The 24711-nt window shown below is 38.4% G+C and overlaps 1 protein-coding gene across 1 annotated transcript in view; it reads right to left on the reverse strand.

The window, feature by feature from the left end:
• Positions 1–454: 454 nt before the first annotated feature.
• The window catches only part of Tnfrsf11b (TNF receptor superfamily member 11b), a 28952-nt gene continuing 4695 nt past the window's right edge, over positions 455–24711 (reverse strand). The window contains exons 2-5 of the mRNA XM_031358441.1: positions 9996–10362; positions 6203–6394; positions 3908–4132; positions 455–2250 (exon numbers count right to left, since the gene is read on the reverse strand). Coding sequence (XP_031214301.1) covers positions 1862–2250; positions 3908–4132; positions 6203–6394; positions 9996–10362 — 1173 coding nt within the window. The 3' untranslated portion in view covers positions 455–1861. The remainder of the gene's footprint in view (positions 2251–3907; positions 4133–6202; positions 6395–9995; positions 10363–24711) is intronic.

The raw sequence follows: 24711 nt of genomic DNA on the forward strand, positions 1-24711 counted from the left end.
ATCTAATTACATCAACAGAGTTCTCTTGTCTAAATGAAGTAACATGTGCAGGGTCTCGGGATTATGATATAAATGAATGGATTTGAGGACAACTGACATTCCAGTCAATATATCTCCCTTCCAATTACTGTCTTTTCTCTTTTCAAGAGTTAGGTAGTGTGGCTGTCATTTCTTCTAGGCAGATGCATAGTTTGGTCTTCTGATGTGGATGATGTCACTTATGACTTGTTTCATCTATACACTAGTCCTGACTTCAGAAATTCTCCAGTTTCTTATTTTGAAGATGCCCCTGGCTCACACTTGTTCCTCTCTCTAAAAGTTTTTTACAGCATGACCCAGGAATTTGTATTTTAAACAACTTCTAGATGTTTGTGATGATCAAAGATGAACAGGAAAACTGTAAGCCAGTAAGCCTATTAATGTCTTGTTCAAATAAAAACAAGACTAAAAGAAATGAAAAATAATTTGAAAACTTTAATGATGTTATTTATATAGTATGATCATAAAAATCTTTAAATAAGGTACATTCAATTTCTCAGAGCATCTAATATTCAGATAATTTATAGTTCATACACTTTCTGACATTAAACAACTGAATACATAATGCATTTTTCTATAAAATGATATTATATCTTATACAGATAAAATTATATTATAAAAACATTCCACACTGGAAAACTGACAGTACCTATTGGAAAACACTACAAAGTTTCTATTAAAAATATATTTTATCTCTTTTATTTATCTCAATAGTAAACAGCATATTCTTTTCTTTCTAAAATTAAGTCCTACAACATTTCTCTCTAGGATTATAATATGTACAAAACATATCTAGATGGATATAAATAGCAATACTGTAATAGTCTTACAGATATATTAGTAACTTTTACAGAAGAACATCAGCTTTTTAATAAAAGCCTTTAACACGAGTGAAATCTCAAAGCTTTTTACGTTAGATATTCCCATATTCAGAGAGATCCAATGGAGTCTAGATTTTATTTCTATTATTATTATTGTTGTTGTTGTTGTTGTTTCTAGTTGAGTTACTGCATGCAGTAATAAGAGGCCACATGGTCGGTAGATACTGAACTAGACATGGCAGCTGGATAAACTATTGGGGATTTGTCGAACATTGGGGAAGATATTAATTCTTTCCCCATATAGTAGTTTCTTTTAGTGCCGTGAAAGAAAGCCAGCCATTGTTAATGTAAGAAATAAAATTTGTTGACTATTCTTCAAACTAAAACTACTTTGAGTCAGCTTAGGTCCAACCACCGAGGAACAAGCAACACTGGGCTCTTGGTGGCAATCTGTTAAATAAACTACCACAGCCCATCCCCTGCTTGTCTAGCTAAGTCTGCATCTCGAATCAAATCTTCAGAGGGAAAAATAGCTAACAGTCAAGCTTGCCGAGCAACCTACACATGTGATAAGGCTCATGCACCTGATAAGCATTATAATAAACAGAATGTCATAGACTATCAGATGCAGAAGGAAAGAGACCTTCATCTAGGAATGACGTGTAAGATAGCGGAAACCTTCTGATTACTCAGCCGAGAGGAGAGGAAGGAAGGGATCAATGTTTGAGGTTATAAAAATAGCCTCTGTTCTCACTCAGCATGCTCGACTTTCTAGGTATACACCTGGTTGTGTACAATTGTAAAATTGCCTGCCTCACTCTTCCGACTCACAGTGCCCAGTGTGTGTGTGTGTATGTGTTGGGGTGGAGGGGAGGCTGTCTTCATTCCCACCTACTGATGACAAAGGAATCACGGTGCGGTTCAAGTGCCTGAGAAGCAGTCTTCTCCTCCTCCGTCAGTCTTGGCCCATCCTGGAGAAACAGCCCAGTGACCATTTCTAGTTATAAGCAGCTTATTTTCACTGATTGAACCTGATTCCCTATCATTTCTAAAAAGAGCTTCTGATACAGTCTGTACATTGTGAAACTGTGCAAGAACCTGACGGTCTTCCTCAGACTGTGAGTGACGGTTTTGGGAAAGTGGTAGGTTTTCAAGTGCTTGAGGGCGTACATCAGGCCCTTCAAGGTGTCTTGGTCTCCATTTTTGATCCTCCACAAGCTGAGTAGCTTCAGGAGCTGCTCGCTAGATTTGCAGGTCTTCCTCGTTCTCTCAATCTCTTCTGGGCTGATCTTCTTCCCAGGCAAGCTCTCCATCAAGACACGAAGCTGCTCTGTGGTGAGGTTCGCATGGCCCATATGCCGCTGCACACTGCTTTCACAGAGGTCAATGTCTGCATGAACCAAAGAGATGCTCACATCAATCTCTCCCGTCTGATATCTCAGGCAGCCACTCTCACACAATTCAAAACTACATCTTGAGAAAAAGCTTTGCCATAGATGATTTAAGGGACCAGTTATTTCTGATTACTAAGGTGATATTATTTTATGTTATGATAAGAAATCATACAATCTATTTGAAATATCCAGCCAACAGTTTTGTGTGAAGCTTTGGATATTGACACTGAATAATAGAAAACTTGAAACTTTAAAATCACAACATTTCAGAGGAAAAAAGAAACAGAAAGTATTCAGGTCCTTCATTTGATAATGAACATTTCTTCAGTTGGCATCTAACCTTGGCCCTATTTGACAAGAGTCACTTTAACTAGTCTTTAATAAATATACATAGCACTGGAGAAGCACCGAAGTGTGGCAGATATGGGAAGCCAGTAATGGGAGTCCAAGTACAGCAAACACAGAGCCTGGAGGGCATTTCAGCAGTGAGCTTGGGCATAAACATAAGAAGGAGTAACTAATGTCTCTATTAACGACATGAGTCATTTACTATCTGTGAGCCTGGAGGCAACTCCGTTCGTCTTTCTGGGCTGCAATGTTCTCATTTATAAAGCTGGGAATTGGGTCCTTTCACATACTGACAGTTCCTGGCTTTCTATTTCTTTTTCTTTTTGCTTCAGGGCTAATTATAGGTTCAAAGAATAATGTTGTTTTGCCAGAAACACAAGAAAAGTTTAGTCTTTGCATAAGTAAAAGCACTGGACTGTCAAGAAAGCTAAGTCTCCTAAAATCTATCTCTCTGGCTTTCCATGTCTGAAGCTTTATGGGTGGTGTAGAAAACCTCTGTCAGATATTAGGTACAGCAGGGCATTTTCTGCTCCTTATTGTCTGCATTAGGAAAACCCTCTGTCATTTCTGTGGCATGTCTTCTTAAATGGTAATTCTCTTTGCACTGTATATCAAAAAGCCAAAAGTTTATGATATAGTATACATAAATCTCATGCAGACTAATACACATGTTCTCCTCTCTGGGTCTCTTCTCTCCTTCCCTCCATGCCCTCCCTATTTCCCCTCTCCACCCTATTTCTAAGAGAGATGCTCCAGGACACCCTAGCACATGCAACTACATATTTTTAACTAGCCCTTCTTTCCAAGAAGCTCAAAAGTTTATTGGACCTTACTAACCCTCACCCTGGGTGTTACCAAAATGGTAATTTGGATGCAGGCTATGTAGTGTGGATTAATGAGAGGTTCCCTACAAGACACTTAGTGTCTCACTGAAGAGAATTACCAAGTACAGCAGAGCGTGAAATGTGAAGCAGGAGCCAAGGGACCAAGGACCTTCTTCTAGGCAGACGTGACTAGTGTAAAGAGCTAAGGAATCTATGTGCAGAGTCCTATTCCCCAAGGACTGGTCCTATGTGGAAAGAGCATGCCCTTTCTTTCAGTGACTACAGAGGTTAGAACAGAACTTTCCTCAGCCGTGACAGGAATCGTGTCCACACTGTCGGTTGGTGAGAACTTGTCAGTACCATCTGACGACTGCAGGAGGAAAACACAGGCCCCACTCCATAGACAAGTAATCTATTCACATTTTATGACAACTAGGTGTCCTTGATGGCCTACTGACTCATTTATTTCAGGAGCTGGTACCTTGGATGATCTTCTTCACCATTTCCTGGTCTCGGTTTTGATGCTTCCACAGTTTCAGCAGCTGGAAGGTTTGTTCTTGTGAGCTGTGTCGCCGTTTTATCCTCTCTATGCTCTCTGCATTCACTTTGGTCCCAGGCAAACTGTCCATCAGAACACTCAGCCAGTTCGGTATAATCTTGGTAGGAACAGCAAACCTGAAGAATGCCTCTTCGCACAGGGTGACATCTGTAGGAAGAGTGACCGAAAACAAGATTCACTGAATGCTTTCACTTCCTGCAGTCCTTCCAACAAAAACAAAACAAAACAAAGCCAACCACAAAATGAGTATGGGGGCTGAGTTTTCTGTGAGACAGCATGCTAAAATGGGAAGTTTGAATTAACAGTTTTCTGTAGGATGCTCTTAATATAGAGGCCAACTGGGCCTCTGTGTTATCTTATATTCATTCATTCATTTCTCTATGTCTTTTGAGGGGTGAAGATGTAAACATTAATAAATGTTTAATGAGAATGTAATATGAATACACACAAATAATTGACAAAAATTCTATAACTTAATGTAAATATTAATACTTTGTTAAAAGGTTAGTTGGTGACTACCAGGTACCTCAAGGTCAGGGTCAAAGAAAAAACAAAACACAAAACCATTCCCTAGAAAGAACTTAGAGAATAATCAAAATAGTGTATTGTGTTTGTGTGCAATCATGATACTATATTATTTTATGTGTTGTAAGCATGTTTATCAGTAGGATCAAATATATATATATGTAAATTTTAAACCATTAACCATCTACACTTTTTCTAAGTAAATTTCACAGTTTTTAAATAAATATTAAAGTTAAAAAGTGAAGGAATTGGCATATAATAAATGATCAAATAATTGCAAAGTAAAATCAGCATTAAGGCTAGAATTAACTCTTTTCATTAGCCTTCCCATTCATTTTACTTATTTTTTTTTTAGATAAGAAAAAGGTTGGGCTGGAGAGGTGGCTCAGTGGTTAAGAGCACTGACTGCTCTTCCAAAGGTCCTGAGTTCAAATCCCAGCAACCATATGGTGGCTCACAACCATCAGTAAAGAGATCTGACATCCTCTTCTGGTGTGTCTAAGACAGCTACAGTATATATTACATATAATAAATAAATAAATTTAAAAAAAAAAAGAAAAAGGTTAAGTTAATTAAGGTATGAGATAATGTAGTGAAAAATATTGGAAGTGGTTTGGAAGTATAAAATATGCCTGTGTTCATTCTTACATTTCATGTTTCTGTATAATAAAGAAAGGGCATTTTGGGAGAGTCACATTGATTTGTGTCAGTTTGACTGGATACATGAAGGCACAGCATTGGTATGTAACTCGCACAGTGAAATATTGAGATTAGCATAGGAGCAGGGTGACTAAATACACCACACTGATTGGGTCACCCAAAAGGAGTGGTTTCTTCTATTTGTAGTGAGCACAAGCAAATAAAGAATTTAACACAACCAAAGCACCTTGCTGCTTCCAGGCAATAAATCTAAAGATATGACTGGTAGCAAAGACAAGTTTCCATTTCTAATTTCTCAACATTTTATGTTATGTTTTACTTGCCAATTTATAGTTTAGCTATTATAGACATTCTAAGAAATTATAAAAATATGTAAGTCAATTCTATGATTTGAAGTTGGCCAATTTGTGCTCAGGTTATAAGCTTAATATCAGCATTGGGTTATTCTTGATCTTGGTGTGTGAGCACTAGAAAGCTTTAGCGGCTTCCAGGGTCCCTGGGATCAGTGAGGAGATACAAGGTTTTCTGTTGTTGTTTTGTTTTGTTTATCTTTTGTTTTTGATAGTTTGTTTGTTTGTTTGTTTGAGTTTGAGCTTTCAGCAGCTGTTAGGTTGGTTAAGAATCAAGAAAATCAAAATGTAGCCAGGCTTGGTGGTACGGATCTTTAATCCCAGAACTCCACAGGTAGAGAGGCAGGTGGATCTCTATGAGTTTGAAGTTAGCCTAGTCTACATAGTAAGTTCCAGGACAGTCAGGAACACACAGAGAAACTCTGTCTCAAAACAAACAAACATAAAATGCAAAAGTTTGTGTTCTTCTCAGAGAAGGCTATGCTGAGATCGTAAGAGGACAGTGGGGGCACAGTCCTTTAATCTTAGCACTTGGGAGGCAGAGGCAGGCTGATTTCAGAGTTCGAGGCCAGCCTGGTCTACAGAGTGAGTTCCAGGACAGCCAAGGCTACACAGAGAAACCCTGTCTCAAAAAAACAAAAACAAAGAAACAAACAAAAAGTGGCATGCTGTGCATAGTTACCTATTCCACACTTTTGCGTTGGTTCTATGTTTCCAGAACATACGTTATCATGCGTTACATTTCCCTTCTGAATTAGGAGGAGGCCATGTGCACTGCAGTTCGTGTGTTTCCTACAGGGTGCTTTGGATGATGTCTCGCCTGAGAAGAACCCCTCTGGACATCTTCTGCAAACTGTGTTTCGCTCTGGTGTTCCTGTTGGAAAACACCCAGAAATTTAGCACCTTCTTCCCCAATCCTTTCTCTGTAGACAATGACTTAGAGCACAGTTCTGGACAAAGTTTTCACTAAAGTTTTACTGCTCCTGTGTATTGCAGGGAACTTTCAGAGTTTCCATTTTTCACTTCATTAGACAGAGATAACGAAACTTCTACAGTCATCCCCTCAGGCTCTTTCCCCTTCTTGTAATACCCACGCAAGTTTGTTGTGCTATTACCTACAAAGATGCTCCTGAAATGGGAGTTGAAAGGAGAGGAGGGTGGGGTACTCATTAGTGCTGCCTCTGACAAAGTGCCAGTAAGGCTTGTCAACCATATTCTTCGCACAATTATTCCTGGAAAAACCATCAAGATAAGTGCTGTGTGCCTGCTTTACTGTCTGTCACTCTTTGAAGTCAGCACCCATTCAACGTTGCATCGTTAAATTCCAATCATTTCTTTTGGAAATTTTTTCTCTCCTAGCACCTAATTGGGAACCGCGCTAACCTTGAGAAATGCACATTACAATAAACTCTTGAAGGTAGTGGTAGAGTTGCCTGCTGAATCCAATCGTATTCCCAAAGTTGAACTACATAATAAACAGATGATGATGTCGTGTTTGTTTACACTGTTGAGCAAATAGCTTGGTTAAATCTTTGGGAAGGATAACTATAAGGATATTTTACTTTGTACTTCTAAGGCATTTAATACTTTTGAAAACATCACTGGATTTGAAAACTCTTGAGTTGAAGAAACTTTCGATAGAGATGCAACTGAAAATAAATATATTCAAACCCTGGACTCTATTATGCATCAGCACAGCACACATTATAGTGCATTTGCATATGAAAATATCTCCATCTAGTGTAAGCTGGCTGAACAGATTTAGACTTCCGTATTCAAATGGAGATTGCATAGGCCATCTCTGGCTCAAGCAAGATAACAAGCACAAAAGAGACAAATGAAAGCTACGGAAAGTTATTAAATTTCATTTATTAAAAAAGTTCCACCTCCTATTTCATTGTGTCGTTTAACCATCCTGGAATGAAAAAAAAAGAAAGTAAAACAGTGTGATTCTAGTCTCGTCTCATTTCATGTATATATATGAAATGATTCACTGCCCTGTAAAAAAAGGTACAGGGCTAGCAGGGATGGAAAAGAAACGGAACCACAGCCCTGAAGTCTCACCTAAATGCTGTTTTCAACACTGCAGTGACACTGTCTTAAGATCCACCCTCACAAAACAACAAGGATGTACACTGGAAAGTGTACTTCCTTCCTACTTCCCTCTCCTTAAATGGAACCCTACTCTATGCTAAGCTCTACTGTCTTGTAAGTAGAAATATTTAGGCATCTAGTCTCTGATGGGAATGCAACTTACTGGGAATACATCACTTGAATGTGTGGATCCAAGAATCCATTTGCCAACTGCCACATGATTTACACAGAAAGAAAGGTCATCATTCTTCAGGTACATGTTTGTGGCTTGACTTTTCTGTTGCCACCTAACAAGAGGTCATGGGTATAAAGTAGTTCTTCAGGTGAACTGCCCTTTCTAATTCTTTTAACAAGAGGAATCCAAAGAATGCTTTGTCAGTAGGCTTCCTCTAATAACCTCTGTGAGTAGGACTTCTTTTAAGATTGACTGAACTGTTGGGCCTAAAAAAGATGTAGCCATCTAAGTAATGATTTTGCGTTGTTAGTGTGTGTAAAAACAACAAGCATCTCGCCTGACACACAAAATGTGAAACACGACAGTGACAAGATGAGTTACAATTCACTAAGGCAGTCTAATGTAACTCGACAGGAAGCAGGGGACTGGCCAGCAAGAAGATATGAAGAACAGAATATGAAGCAATCTTGGCTTCAATATAACAACAAAAATAGTTATCAAATACTTTGTAGAATAACACCAAACAACCCTCCCTGCCTTTTGGCCTGAAAACTTCTCTGCAGAACTACTTTGCAGGTTTTCAGGGAGAAAAAGGTTAAGTAAAGTCTACCATGGTAATTCAGACTGGTTACCTGTTCCTTCTCCCTACAGAAATATTTTCATGTTTACGAGGGCAACGACCATACTATTTCCACAATATTCAACTTTTGAGCTGCACAGTCCACACTTACTTTCTGAATATGAATCTATTTAACCCAGTTCACTGGAGTAAGGAGGACAGGGATTTTCTATTTGAGTGAGTCCCCAAGTACCTCCCCTTCTCCGCCCCCCAACCCCCGATAAAAAGTAGGAAATTACAATTCTTTCTAATTGAACTGCAAAATGTGGTGATATTACCAAGGTCTTCCCTGCAGTGTTCATTCTTTTAAAGATTCCCTACAAAAGAGACTAAATAGATTTCAAATTTTGGGTTTTGGTTTTGTTTCCCTTCTTGAGACATTCACACATTCTTCGAATAGCCTAGGCTGGCCTGGCACTCACTCTGCATAGCTGGTTAGCCTTAACCTTGTAACCAACCTCGGGCTTCTATGGAGCTGAGACTCCTTTGGCCTTTGTTATTGCACCTAGCTTTGACTGTATAGGCTTCCTGTGTCTGCCTTCAAACTTAAAATACTGGTCATTTAAAGTTTAACTTCTCAGAAGTAATTCATCTACTAGGCTATGACCTCTCAACCAGGAGCAAATTGGCCTCCCGTAATGGATAGAGGCCTGCAGCCGGTAGCTAGTTGCTAGACTCACAAGTCATAAGGGAGGCACAGGACAGACTCCCACAGAAAAGAATGATCCAGCTGGTATAACGAGCAGTGAATTGAGAGACCCTGCTTTAAAGTGAGTTAGAGCAAGCCATAGGGATTTCTCTTTCTTCTCACTAAGTGCAGGCTCTTCATTTTCCTAAGCCACAAGCAGCTGTAATCTACAGTGCAGCTCTGTGGCTTTGTGCATGTGCTAGAAAAGGAATATACGTTTCAGCTTTCAGAGTTTCTCACTAGCTCCAGCCCATGCCATTGGGAATGTGGAAAGGGAAAGTACTTGTTTATACACCACGACTTCCTGTTTGCTTGACAATCTGTTTTGTCTACGATAAAGAATAAGCTGGTGATAGGGTTTGCTTCTGTCATTATCCCCCAAAACATTCAACTCCCATGCCAAGAGGAGAAGCAGCTTCATTTTTAATAATGAAATGTATTTCCCCTAACCATTCCCAATTTTACATAATTAATTATAACTGTTCATTGTTAGTGCTCCAGAGTCTCATTGATATCAGCATAATTACTCTCTTGGTATCGATTAACATTTCTGATATTTGTCAAAAAGCACTGAAGACTGAAGCTGTCCATGCCAAAGTGAAACATACTGGTATATGTCAGCTTCTCTTGGTGCAACTCAGACCACGGTCCTTTAAAATGGAGCAATTCATCATGAATCTCATTAGGGAGCAATTTGCTGCATTTGAGATTCTTCACTAAATTACCCTGTAGTGGCAAAGGATTCCTTTGAGAAGGGTCTTCTGGAAACAATCCAGATATACATTACACAGCTAACAAGTACTGTTACCTTTGATCAGGCCAAGTGTCCCCTATGTCAGCTACTGCCTAGCTTTCCATGGTCCTCCTTGATTTTGTTGTGCCTCATAACAGATACCTACCAGCCTGCACCACGCCCAAGCCTGGGGGACAGCTCCGGTGCTTCAAGCAGAATTCAAGCTCCAGGTAGCGCCCTTCCTCACACTCACACACTCGATTGTGGGTGCGGTTGCACTCCTGCTTCACAGACTGCAGTTCCTTGCAGACTGGGCTGCAATATACACACTCATCACTGGTGTGCCAGCTGTCCGTGTAAGAGTGGTCAGGGCATGGGACACACAATGTCTTCCTCCTCGTTGTGCAGTGCTGTTTTAGGTAGGTGCCAGGAGCACATTTGTCACACAGGAGTTGATGACCGGTTTCTCCGTCATAATGCAAGTACTTTGGAGGAAAGGTTTCCTGGGTTGTCCATTCAATGATGTCCAGGAGCTAGAAGAGACACAATAGTTTACTAAGGTGGAAATGGGATGGTAATTCTATACCAAGGCAACAACTGAGTCAAAATCCACTAACCACCTAACCTTAATGCCATTCCCAGGAGCTCCTACACAAGAGAGAGTCTAAAGCCATGACGATGCTTCCAAATATTTCACCAATAGCCAAGAGGATAGATGGCAACAGGTGAACAACGTGATGCAGACTCAAAGAAGACTGCAATAAAAAAAGCTCAGAGCAGCGCTACTGACACAAGGGGTACCACTGAACAGCCTTTTGACCCCTTAGACTTCATTACTCCAGGACTCAGGGTCATCTCTGGACTAATGCATGGATGAACTCAATGGTCACTCTTGCAACAGTTACATGAAAGTCACTAAGACTCCTTATTAAAAATGTAGACCTCCAGCCGGGCAGTGGTAGCACGTGCCTTTAATTCCAGCAGTTGGGAGGTAGAGGCAGGCGGATTTCTGAGTTCGAGGCCAGCCTGGTCTACAAAGTGAGTACCAGGACAGCCAGGGCTACACAGAAAAACACTGTCTCAAAAAAAAAAAATGTAGAACTCCAAGACTCATACCCTAAAACAGTATGGTTCTCTTCATGGGGAGTTGGACTTATGAATTAGCAATGCAAATGAACAAAAGTACTGTGTTGATTCTAATGTATGGGATGAACATACTAAGAATGGTTTTCTCATTAACTTTCCTAGTTACTGTGGGCCAGACTCTGTTCTAGGGCCTCCAGATACAGCTCTAAATTAAATGGCTCAGAGACTCTGCACCTAGACGTTTACAGTCCAGTTAGAGAAGAAAATCCATACAGTAAAATGAAAAGGAATGCTAGAAACTAAGTATTATTTTAAAAATAAATGGAAAGGCAGGTTAAGGAGATGGGAAACATGGAGTAGAAGATGAAGATTGTATAAATTGCTAATGTGGTTATAGTAGCTGGACTCAGGGCCAGATAATGTCTCTTGTTTCCATAATTAAGCTTAATGATGGAAAGCAATGGAATAAAGATGACAAAGTGGAAAAGTACATGATTGTTGATGGCCATTCATAGCATGAATCATGCATCCATCCATCTATCCATACATCCATACATCCATACATCCATACATCTATTCATTCATTCAATAGATCCATGTGAAATGCCTACTTGGAGTCAGCAACCAGGAATATGCTGTTGTATCACATACAAGCACAGTCCCTGTAAACTTGCAAACCACTAGGAAGAGTCCTAGTATTTTAAGATGGACATTTTTTTGGAAAAGGGGATAACATTTGGAATATAAATAAAGAAAATACCCAATTCTAAAAAATAAAAATAAAAATAAAAAAAAGGTGAAAAAAAAAGACATTTTTCTCCAATGAGCATGCTGGCAGACAATCTTGCTTCACATAGGTAAATCACATCTAGAAGATGGAATGACTGTCTCTCGTTGGGTTAAGTGAGAGAAAACTGAGGGAGCAGGCATGCTTTCAGAAGCCACCATCCATCATAAGAAGTCTGTGAAGCAAGAGAAATGACTCGACAGGGAAGGGAGCTTCATGGAGGACCAGTGGCACATGAATTCTGTCTCTTGTTCTACATCCCAAAGGTCTTCAGAGAACAACTTCTCACTAATTACGGGAAACATGTTCTCAGAAGGAGCAGTGTTATTTCTGTGTAGAGGTTGGCTTGTTTAATTTTTATTGTTTATTTTTTGGTACGAAAATCAACACTGACTGTTTACAGGTTTGGGGAAAGAAGCAAACCAAGCACAACATTTTTTCCCCAAACTTTCTTGTTTGTAGAGCTCAGGAAATGTTCCCTGCTCACCAACACATATATCTGGGGCAAACATGCCAATCTAGAGAAATAGAATTCCCTATTAAATCATATGTTGTCAAGGCAAAGAAGACTAACTAGCCCCTTTTGTAAGCATTCAGTATTCTAATCGAAGAAACTCCATTCACTTCTCAGTAGAATATGGCCAGTATCTTAGACCATATGAACTGATAAAATGAAAGAAAAGAACAAAACACCTCCCCAGAATGATGGATCTTTGAGCAGAGTGTTTTGATGTGTACTTCCAACCTACAGCCTGAGAGTGGAGCCATGTAAAGTCAGACAGGCCTGCTAGCTCACCAGGATGCCCCACAATTTGATGGGTTCTGAAGAAAGCATGCTCTTTTGTTTCCCTGAGGCTATATTGGCTTGAAAGAGGAAAAGATGAAATGACTGGCTGAATGTTGATTTGAATATGGTATGAGGCATGTTTTAAGGATCTGGTTCAAATATTTCTCCAATCCCCAATGAGGTTTTCCTAACACAACATGCAAACCCATATGAAAGCAATGAGACATACTTTCATTTTTTTTATTGCTGTTCACTTTAGATTTCCTGGAAAGCCACTTTTGAGGGTTTTGTCCGCTTTCAAGAGGTCTGGCTCAGAGGTCCAGAGAGGCCTTGTATCTCAAGTACAGCATCCAGCCATGTTTCTCATTGCTTTCCTGTGTCCATTTCCACAAGGGTCAAGAATGTTCATTTGTTCATCAACATTGCTCCACTCCCTTCCATTACTCAAACGTGATGAAGATGGGATGGGAGAGGAAACAGTAACTGCTCATGTGCTTCACCCTTCGGAGCCACAAAAACAACAACTGCATAGTACTTCTAACTTGGAAACACAAAGTTTGAAATGGTCTACAATCCAAAACTTCCTGACTCTCATGTAGGTGGTCAAGAATGTTTAGACTGTGGAGAAATGAGAAATTGAGATTTGGGGATTAGAGGGTCTCAGCTGTCAAAGCACATGCAATTATTCTTAAATCATTTTAACAGTCAAAATATAAAATACTTCAAATTTTAAGACTTCCAGACTCCAGACTATCACCAAGAGCAATAGTGCAATTTGTATTTTTCTAGGAAGTCGACATGATATTCCTGATTCTCTGAACCAATACCATAGAAAGCAGTTACTTCATTGAGATACAGGAAAATTGAGGTGAAAGGTATTTAGGGAGGAAAAAGAATAAACAAAGTCTGGATTTAAGAGTTAGAGAGTAATTAGTAGAGACCCTTTTTATCAAGACTACCATGTGGAATTATCATCTTACAAAGTTTTAAAACCCAGAAGGCTACAAGGAACAATAGACTTGTTTTCAGCAAGTTCAATTGGACCTCTGTGCTTTGCTTGGGGAAAAAAAAATTCCACTTTAGTAAAAGTAAAAATTCAGTGTGGTCAAAACTGGATAGTTAGGTTTCAATCTTTGGTTAGCCCCAATTCCCACACAGAATTTCTGGACTTGGTGTTTGGACAGAGAATGGGCAAGCTTAATACATCTCTTCTTCTCCATCCCTTTTCTTACATCCCTTCCCATTTCCTGGAGCAAAGACAAAGACATGGTCTTAACATTAGTTATTGTTCCTTTATCTACTGATAAGATTTAAAATCTAATAAGGGTTTAAAAATAATGCAATCTTCAAATATCCCTGAACATCTGCAGAGGCTGAGATACATGTATAAGCGTGTCTGTTGAATGTGAAAGTGCTTTTTATAGAAGGGAACAACCTTTCCAGGTTTTATGTCTGGTTTATAAAAGAAATTAAGTATAGCTTTCCTTTCTCTTTCTATTTTTTCATCTGTCCTCTCTCTCCATCCCCTAACTCTCCATTACCTAGTCTAATTTAATGTTCTTGAAAGTAATCTAAAAGTCCTACTCTCTACTATGCTCCAGTCTGGGATTTGTTCTAGAAACTTCCATATTACTGTTCTTGAAAGCTTTGTTAAAGTTCAATCTCTAAGTGCTGTATTATCCACTCTATTTTTAATGTTTTACACAATTAGGTAATTTTCTATTCCAAGCTCATCCATCTTTCTTATCTACCAAATATTAGTGGAGGGCAGGAGTGAAGATGGTAGATAGACTGAATTAGTTGTCTAGTGTCTTTTCTACTTGACCATTGCCCTGTTCTTGGATTTGACAATTTAGTCAAATGAAGTCAGAAACAAGTATCCTAGTCTCAGGTCTTTTGGACTTTTAACTCTACTCTATTTAGAAGCCTCTTGCTATGCAGACATTTTTATATGAATCACCACTTTTCAGATTCACCTATGTCTTCCATTCACTCTCAGATGACCAACGATTTGACTAGAGACTTCTATTGGTTTATGTGACTTTATGACTTCCTAAAGGATAAAAGAATACACTTCCTCTGGCAGGTTTATTTTTGCATTATGCAATGCAGACAGTCACTACTGGGCTTGCTCTCTGGTCTGCAGAACCATGAATGACCCAGTGGGTTTCCATTTATGGAAGATTCATTAAAAGCATCCTACGCAGGTCCTGAAATAGACACTTGGTTTGGGAGTTCCTTTTGTAATCCCTCGTCATGATCTTTGCCACAGAGAACTATTTGAGGACTGTCCAGAGTTAGCTAAGCGTCTGGTCAGTGTGTAAACCATGCCATTTCCAAGTCCATCTAAGTCGTTAAAGGAAAGATCCGAGATATATACAGTTGAGAGTTTAGTGAAGATTGCTTGTAGCATAAATCATAAAACTTACTTAAATTTAGAAGTTTTTACATTAAGTTCAATTTGTTTGTTTGTTTATTATTTTCATTTTGACCCTTCATATTTTTCCATTCCCCCTCAATTCCTTAATTAATTAGCTCACTCAGCAAACATTGATTAAGACAAACATTTCTCTGGAAATCTATATATCTATATATCTACATATCTGTTTAAATCTATAATCTATCTATCCATCTATCTATCAATCTATCTATCTATCTGCTACTCACTGATTTCACCCCCAAGACCCTAATGAAGGCAGAAAAACAAACTAGACACTAAGGAAAGAACTAAACAGACAATTGGGTCAAAATCATGCAAAACAGTTGATGATATGAGAGAGAAGGGTATTGATTGATTTTACTGGGAAGGGCTGGTGTCCAAAGCAGCAGCTGAATTTTGCGTTTCCTGAACTCTTTGTTAATTTCTGAAAACAGAAGTATCAGCATATATGAATAAAGGGAAGGACTTTAGGTGGGAACTTCTGTTGTTTATTTGTATGATACCCCAGTGATGATGCTAAGCAAACAGCTGTAATACATACTGATAATTCAAAAATGCAACTGAGGGCCCAGCTTTGAAGGCTCTGAGCACATACATATCTCTAGGAGCAGAGCACATATATTACCTAAAGATGTTGAATAAAAGCCGAAAAGGGGAAATACACAGTAATTTTTAGTATTTGTATGTATTTGTGATATGAGGTGAAAAGGAGAATGTAACAGTGTAGGAATATCATGGACAGTTTGTAAGAAGTATACAAAATTGGTCATGAATAAAGTTTGAAAAACCTACAGCCTGGCAACCCAATATGAACACCCATGTGCACTTTCCACTGGAGAAGTTACATTTAGATTATGTTAACCATATGGTAAGCTTAGTTCTACTGCTGCCTCAGTGACCCTGAGCCAGTAATTTCTATCTAAAATGAGAATGATTCTGAGTTTTGTATTCTGCAAAGAAACAGTTTCAAATAAATAGTAATATAGAAACATATTTTTGCAAATGGTCAATATCAGTTTTTATTCCCTCATGCCCATAGTCTAGAAACTTCTATTCCTTCTCCAGCAATGCATAAACTTTGGTGTTTTATCTTGGAATCCAAGCATGGAAATCAGAAGATCAAGATCATAATTGGTTCTATATAAAGTTGAAGGCCAGTTTGACATTCACAAGACCCTATTTTTACTATTTTATATACATTACGCGTTATATAATAAAATTGGTTTTTGATATCTTCTCAATGATGTTACTACTTTTTTTTTTGGTTCTGCCAAGGGGTTTAAGGCTGGTTCTGGGAGATTCAGAGAGTCAAATTTGCCTCCATATTCTTTGAAGGCTTCATATGCGTTTGTACACATAGAAAGTCTCTGCTGTATCTCAGTATTTACTCAATCCAGTAGATAGGTTGAACGCCTTCTATGTAAACCTTAGATAATTGGAGATTAGACAGCACAAGTTAACTAAAGTGTAAAGGATACATTGCAAGGACATGCATACAGCCTGCATTTACTTGTCTCTAGAAGGACAAAGGTGAAAGATTTGCCTAGAAAACTATACTTATTGTATTGTATTATGAGATCACACGGAAAGCAAATGAAACCAAAGTACAATATTTTCAAGAGAATAGTTTAAAAATTAATGTTAAAACAACAACAAAACATCAGAAACCATCTATTAAAAAGGAAGAACATATGCTTCTAAAACAAGACCTAAAATAACAAGTTCTGAAATATTTAAAAATTACATTTTGTTCTCTGAGTTGAAAGGCTCAAGTCCTTCACAACAGAAAGATATTCTCGTTCTCATAAGACATTTTAAATTTATTTTTATTAGATATTTTCTTTATTTACATGTCATATGACATCTCCTTTCCCAGTTTCCCCTCTGAAAAGAATAAAATAAAAAAAATAAAATAAATAACAAAAAAAAACCCAAAGCAAAAAGAAACCTTGTTCCCTCCCCCTTTCCCCCTCCCCCTGCTCACTAACCCACCCTCTCACACTTCCTGGCCCTGGCATTCCCTTACACTGGGACATAGAGCCTTCACAGGGCCAAGGGCCTCTCCTCCCATTGATGAAGGACTAGGCCATCCTCTGCTATACATATGCTGCTGGAGCCATTAGTCCCACCATGTGTATTCCTTGAATGTTGGTTTAGTCCCTGGGAGCTCTGAGGGTACTAGTTAGTTCACATTGTTGCTCATCCTAAGGGGCTGCAAACCCTTCTGCTTAATGCATCTTTCATTTGCACTGAGTTTTGCAAGCACTGTTTCATTTGGACTTAGCCTCTGTGAGCAAAGGCAGTTCATTGGAGAGGTTTATCTGCTGCTGCCAGGCCCCCTCCTGGGGAGTAGCCTGCTTAGCAATTTGCACACTAGCCAGTTATTTGGCTCGGGGTTATGTCTCCAGGTAAGGAGGTAAAAGCAAATGAATTAAATCTGTTCATCTCCACATCTGTGCTCTGCTGCCAAAAGCTTTCCCAGGCAAATGGGGGAAAGGAAACACAAACAACTATGATTTATTAGAAGAATTACTGGGCCAAATTTGATGTGCATTTGCTTCCCTGGAGGCGGAAGAACAGTCTCCAGGTAAAATGTAACTTTCAATGTAATTTTTGTTCACTTCAGAAGTTTCCTTTACCTTTCTGAAGGCATTAACATTAATTAGCAGTGTTTTGTTTGTGCATAGACTCAGTCCTAATGGACAAAAGAGATTTGCTTATGAGGTTTTTGCTGTGATGAAAAAGTGTTACAGGGAGTTAACACTTTACTGATTAAACAAATTGTAAAGTAAAAAAATAAATAAACCTAAGTAAAAAGTTAACATTCAGGAAGAAGGAATTGCGCATACGGATAACAGGTTAGCATACCCACAAACCATAGAAATCTCACCCAATTGGGTCCCTCCGTCCTAACAGTTATTCTGTTGGCCTCATGTTAATCACCTTTTTGGAAACATAATATTAATTCTGGAAAAGAACACCACAGGAGTACTGGTTGCATGATTATCTCTCCTCAGCCTCCCTTGGCAAGCCCCAGGCAGCACTAGGCTTTGGAAGGCTCTCCAGCTACAGTTCCTGGCATCTGGAGCTGAGAGCTGGTGATGTATTTTGGCCTATTGATACCTCCCAACACAATTTTAAGCTTACACCTTATATTTATGGTCCTTTCCTTGGAAGATAACATATTGTTCACAATACCCTATAGAACCTTTTGCTGACTAAGAAAACCTATTGTTTAATTAACACATGGCTACAGGCCATTGTTAGAGAAGAAAAGTAAGGAAAGCTATGTTAGGGACAAAAGGAAATAAAAGCTAGAAGGGAAGGGGGAATCAAATAGCATCTGTGTTCACTATGTAGCTATTCACTGTCCACCTATGATGTCTGAAGTATCGTGCTATCCATTCTGTATGATATAGAGAAGAGTAACAGCATTGTATATTGTAAAAGCACTATATGGCAGGTTGCAGGCTAAGCTCATCCTTTACATTCTGCTATCCATTCTCCTCAACAGCCACCTCCAAGGAGATATGATTATCTCTATTTTAGAGATGAAAAAACGGAGTCTTAAGAGAGTTGAGTGACTAGTCAGAGATAACAAAAACCCCATACCTTTGAGAGCTTAACCCAACACCTGCCTGAAACTAAGCCTCTGACTCCTGACTCTTCTCACTGTCATCCTGGGAATAAGTTTCCCACTCGCATGAAAGAGACAGATGTGGAAAGATATACATGTGTCACTTGTCTATCTCCTCAGCTGTTTAACTATTTCTCTATCAACCACCCATCAATATAGTCACTCAACTCAATGCAGAAATTTTCCTGTCTTCCATTGAAGTAGTTGACACAATGCTTTGGTAGAAAGGCCAGACTAGAAAATTAACTACACTTTATGCTAAGTAGTAGATCCTTAGTGATGCATTTTCTTGCATTGACCCTCCTCCTTCCTTTCCCACCTCCCATCATATACTGGATCTTCCTTCCCCACGCTTTCAGTGTCTGATAAGACATCGGTTTCTTGCCTTATACTATGTCACCTAGGGAAACTGAATTTAGATTCATATCCAATGTAAAGACCATTGCAAAAAATAAATTCATATCCTCTTGAGCTAAAAAATGCTAAATGAGTCCATGAAGGAAAAAGTAAATGTATAGAATCACATTTTTTAAGGATTTGGCCCAGGAGCCTAGTCAGTTCATCCTTCATACCAGCTAGATACTCTGGGTTGAAGGTATACAGATGCCATTTTTTTTCTGATTTTGATATTAGCATGCTCTGCTACAGAAACAGTAAATATGATGATGATGATGATGATGATGATGATGATGATAATAATAATAATAATAATAATAATAATAATAATAATAATGTTCTCATCAGTTAACCTTAGGGAAAATTACTGAAATTAGCAAAAACTACTTAACTCCTCTGATTTCCCCAGTTTCTAGTCTATGAATCTCTTCTCCCTAGGATTTTTATGAGCAAATATATGGAATGGTCTATGTTACATGTAGGTGTGACAGTCATTGTGAAGGGTATTATGTCTTTCTATATAAGGAAGGAAAACAAGTATAGTTTGCCAGATGATGCTCATGGGTATTTTAATTCAGTCTAAGCATCTGATAGCTGCTCTACTTTAAGGCCAGCTAAGACTTTCTGTAATGCCTAAATTTTAAATTTTCAGCCAAAGAAAATGTTAGACCTGAGAAAGAAACCATTTCTATGACTGTCTAATTAAGCAATTTTTATTTACACTGCCCATTCAATTGTCTATCCCAAATTTAGGATTTCAGAAAGCAACCCCTCACTCTTTATGTGGACAGATTAGGGTTGATAGAAAACATCTGTCAAGATAATTGGCAGTTAGCACCTGGACAAAACAGTAGGAGACTCAGAGTTCAAGATTTAGGAAACAGGTAAAGAGACTTAATAACAATATATAACAATGTGGTTTCTGTTTGTTTTTCACAAAAAGATCTCTTTATTTGTAAAGCCTTTAACAATCCCTTTTGGGTTGTGATGTTCCTCATAATTAACTGATCTCAGGCATCACACAGACTGGCATGATGACTGCTAGGTCAATTGGGTTCTATTATGTTCAAATTAGCAACTTCAAAATAAACAAGGTGTAGTTTTTACTTGTGATCTGTTCCAGTGGGTCTGTCAACAGTCAATGATTCTTGTCTAGTAAGTAATGTTTGTAAATTACTTATATGTGTAGAAGTTTGAAGAGAAAAATCAAACAACCAAAAACAATGAAAACTTTCGGGTGTAACGTTGGCAATATGATGATGCTTGGTTGGGAAGTGTAGATATAATTTAATTCACCAGTCCTCTACTGGAGATGCCAATATCCCTCCCATTCCATCCACACTAGATGAATCTCCTTACCACGCTTCCAGAAAGAAGAGCAACTGAGAATGTTTGGCCAACACCCACTAATGATAGTACAATCACAGAGTAAGCACCATCACACCTTCACAGACCAACTACTTCTTATTTCTTCCTTTTTACCAGACATTAAAAGAATATATAAGAAGAGGAATGTGATGATGGAGGTCTGCTGTCTGGCAGCTGGTGTATTATTCAAGTGTAGATTTTAATGGTCTTGCCAAGTTGCCTATTACCATGCATGGTATGCCTAAAGGTTTGACATTTATTCCAAAGAGCAGTGTGAAGTTGTCAAGCACTTCTTTGTGAATATAGATGCAAAGAAAATTTTGCTCAATGACTCTAAAGAGATTGCTTGTGACCATAATTACACCTCTTCAGCAAGTCCTGGGGAAATATCTTGAACTTGGCTTTTAACTAAATGAAGGATGCAAAAAAGATGCCCACGTTGCCAATTTCTATGCATGCCAGCTGATGGCAAGAAGGAGCAAATAGTTTTTGTCTTAAAAGAATAATTCATGAAACTCAAATATAAGCTACACTATGTAAAATCAGATAACATTTCAAAAGCTGTTGCCTTGAATTATCTCCTTGAATTCAACCGCAGACCAATGGAACAAAAGAGATTCTTGGAAAATATTCCTGTAATATTTTATAGATAAACAAGTCTACTTGGTTTTTGATATTTGAGGTAGGAAACAACATATAATCGATTAACTTTTAAATTATAGCAGACATTCCATCTACCACTTGGCTCAGCTCCTCTATTTAGCATAGGCATAAACGGGGTCACTGGGCAAACCTTGAGGGCATGGGCAGAACTAAGGGACCAGGGCCCTTGAGTCCTGTCTGCCATACTCTTGCAGAGTTTTGTCACAGCACACTGGTTCTGGGATGATGACTTACCAGCCTCATTTTGGTAGTGTTGATGCAAACTGAGTGTTGATGTACTAAGTAACGGGCTCTTAATATCAACAGTTCTTACAGATAAAACACATGAGTTTTGAACAAAAGAGGAAATAAAAAGGGTTCTGTATCTGAACAAGAATTTAAAGAGACTGAGAAGAAGACCAAGACCAGGACTGCCCAAAGCAGCCGAGGACAAGGGCAAAGTCAGGTCTAGTGTCGAGTATGAAAAGGAGCAAGACGGAGACCAAGAGAAGAAAAAGGACAAAATAAAACCACAAGCAAGTACAAAAGTAAGAGAAAACAGGAATCAGAAAATGTACAAGGATATGGGACAGCAGACAAAAGGGACAGCTACCTAACAAGAAGCAAGGCAAGGCAACTAAGAATTTTGTATCAAAAACTTCAACAGGGAATTTATTCCCCAAAGGCAATGACTGCTTAGAGGAACCATGGCCTTGTTTCAAATCTAAACTAGTCTTCTCACCCATTTCTTTGTTTTATTTATGATTATTTAAGAAATGTTTACAAATTGTGTTGCCAAGGTGCATGAAGAGTTGAAGTGAAGGCCTTGGGGCTAGGTTTTTTATGTTCTAAGATGCTCCACTTCCCCTATTAATAGAATGCTAATTTCAAGGGGCAGAACAAAAGGGGTTACTCATCCAAGAGCCTCAAGATTAAGAAAATAACAATGTGGCTCAGTGTATTTGAAATTCGTTCAGATAGCAGACCTTACATGGTCATAAACACAAGGATACTTAAAGAGAGCAGATAGATGTGGTAACTAGCTCTAGGAACAGCCTGCACTCTCTCTTTTTATATATGTTTTCTGTCTTCTTTTTCATATATGTGTGTGTGTGTGTGTGTGTGTGTGTGTGTAGTATGCATATGTATGTGTATGTGTTTGTATGTATATAGACACACGCCTCTTTGTATAGGCATGTGTGCATACATGTATGCAGAGGTCTGAAGTCAAAGTTGGATGTCTTCCCTGGTAGCTCTCCACCTGATTCATTGATGCAGTCTCTGAACTTAAGTCACAGCTTGGTGTCTTTCCTTATCTGGCTAGCCAACTTGCTCTGGGGATCACCTGTCTCCACCTTGTAAACACAGAGATTCCAGGTGGGCCACTACACTCGCCTGTCACTATGTAAGTTTGGGGGATACAGACTCAATGACTTCTGCTTTGATGACAAGAACTTTACTGAGATAGTTCCCTCCTTTTGCATCCCCCATCAATTTCCTATCTTCAGGCTTAGACACTTGTGAAAAATTGCTTGAAAAAAAAATGTGTCTACCTAAGCCCTTGAGAAATTGTATCACCTTATAGCTGGGATAAATTATTCTACGGAGCATGTAGAGTGTACATCACTTACCAAGGCCAGGTTAAGGTGAGAAAGAGAGGGTACCACACATCTTCTTACCTAATGTGTTGTAACACTATTCTTATCCCTTACAACTGTCTAAAAGTATTCTTTTTTTTAGACTCTCTATGCTAGTTATTCCTAGCAAAAATATTCTGTGGTAATGAGTTCCAAAAACTAATTATATATCACATAAAAATACTGTCCTGGTATCTATTTCAAGTTGGCCGAACCTCACTCTTTCTTCTTGCACAGATCGTTTACAGATGTTTGTTAGGATTTCCGATTCCCTAGTTCCTGCTATTGTGGGTTGCTAAATTTTATTTTGATTTTTGTTTTCTTTTCTAAACATGATTGCTACCGCTGCTCTTATTTGCATTTTGTTTGCAGAGTTCTCAGTAATATAAATGAGTTTGAATGGTGCCTTCACACTTTCTTCTCTTGTCATGTGAAATTAGCTTTCTCTATAGCTGTCTATGGTAACAAGCTGCTGAACTGTTAATATTATTTATCTCAGTCCTTCTAGGGACTGACATTTCTTGAATCTAGTACTTATCAGCTGTGATGGGATTTTTTTAAAAAAAATCAAAATTGATTACAGAAAAACAGAATGGCTAATGCTCAAATATAATACCATGAGACCTGTGTTCTATCCATTTAATTTTGTTGCTTTCTTTTTTTTAATTTTTTAAATTTATTTATTTATTTTTATTAGATATTTTCTTTATTTACATGTCATATGGTTTTTCCTTTCCCAGAGTTGCTTTCTTAAGAAGAACCTTCATGAACATTTTGAGTCTCCATAATAGAAATGTATACTGTTATATTTAAAATATTGGCCAGATAAGGAGAAGTTTACATTAATATTTGGGAAGTCAAGCCAACCTTTCTGTGGTTAAACCACAATAGCACATTAGGTAGATAAATTCTGTTGAAAAATTCATGGAGATGTCTGTGCTCTGAAAATTTTCACCATAGCTCATTGGACTCAGCAAACACATGTATCATAATGGTGGAGACATTGGGGCTACAAAGGAAGAAGATGAAAATCTGTGTTTTCAAAGAGCTCATGTTTTATGGAAACTCTGTCCTTGGAGAAGTTCTGGAAATTGATGGGTGCTTCTAAGAATACCATGCAGTTGCTGTTAAGTGTCCAAAACAACCAAGAATAATTATATGCCCTACAAAACTTCTAATGTACTATTGGCAGCTGATGCAGGATAAAAATAAGTAAAAATTATTTTGTGTATAATAAAATACATGCCTATATGTGTATGTGTATAGACACAGACAGATAGATAGATAGATAAATAGATAGATAGATAGATAGATAGATAGATAGATAGATAGATAGATAGATATAAAATGCCACTGTGGTGGTTTGCTTTAATTGGCCACTTGACATCACTTAAGATACCTGGCAAAAGATCCTCAATGAAGAACCACCTAGATCTGTTCGGACTGTAAATAATAGACTACCTTTGGAGGATTTTCTTATTTCCTCTAACTGAGGTGGGATGACTCACTCTAAATGTGAACATCACCATCTCCTAATCATAGGTTCCTGAGCTGTATAAAAGTGGGGACACAGAGCTGAACAAGCAATCATGCAAGCCAATATGCTCACATTCATTTCTCTCCACTTCTGACTGTGGAAGTGACTGGCTGCTTAAGGCCCTCCACTGTGATTTCCCTGCCATGATAGACTGCAACCTGGAATTGTAAGCCAAATAAACCCTTTCTCCCCGTGTTGCTTTTAGTCAAGGCATTTTATCACAGCCACAGGAATAAAGTGAGGAACATTACCCAGACTTTGTTGGAACTCCTTTTCATTTATACAGAAAGGACCTTTTACATCACTGCTGTCCAAAATGAGTTTTCCAGGAATTCAGTAACACATGGTTTGGTAAGAAATGAAATGAAACTAAAATTTCTGGCAAGATTGTCTCACTGTTTTAGAAAACCACAGCACCAAGCCAAGCCTGATCGAGTGTTTGGGTCACCCCTGAAACAAGCCTACCCCCATCTTCATTGCTAGCTGTGTCTGTGATACAAATGCAACATGCAAATGCCAATACATCATGACTTCATTATGGCATCTACTGAAGCTTGTTTTATTA

This window comes from Mastomys coucha, unplaced genomic scaffold (assembly GCF_008632895.1).
Source record: "Mastomys coucha isolate ucsf_1 unplaced genomic scaffold, UCSF_Mcou_1 pScaffold7, whole genome shotgun sequence".
Lineage (NCBI taxonomy): Eukaryota > Metazoa > Chordata > Mammalia > Rodentia > Muridae > Mastomys > Mastomys coucha.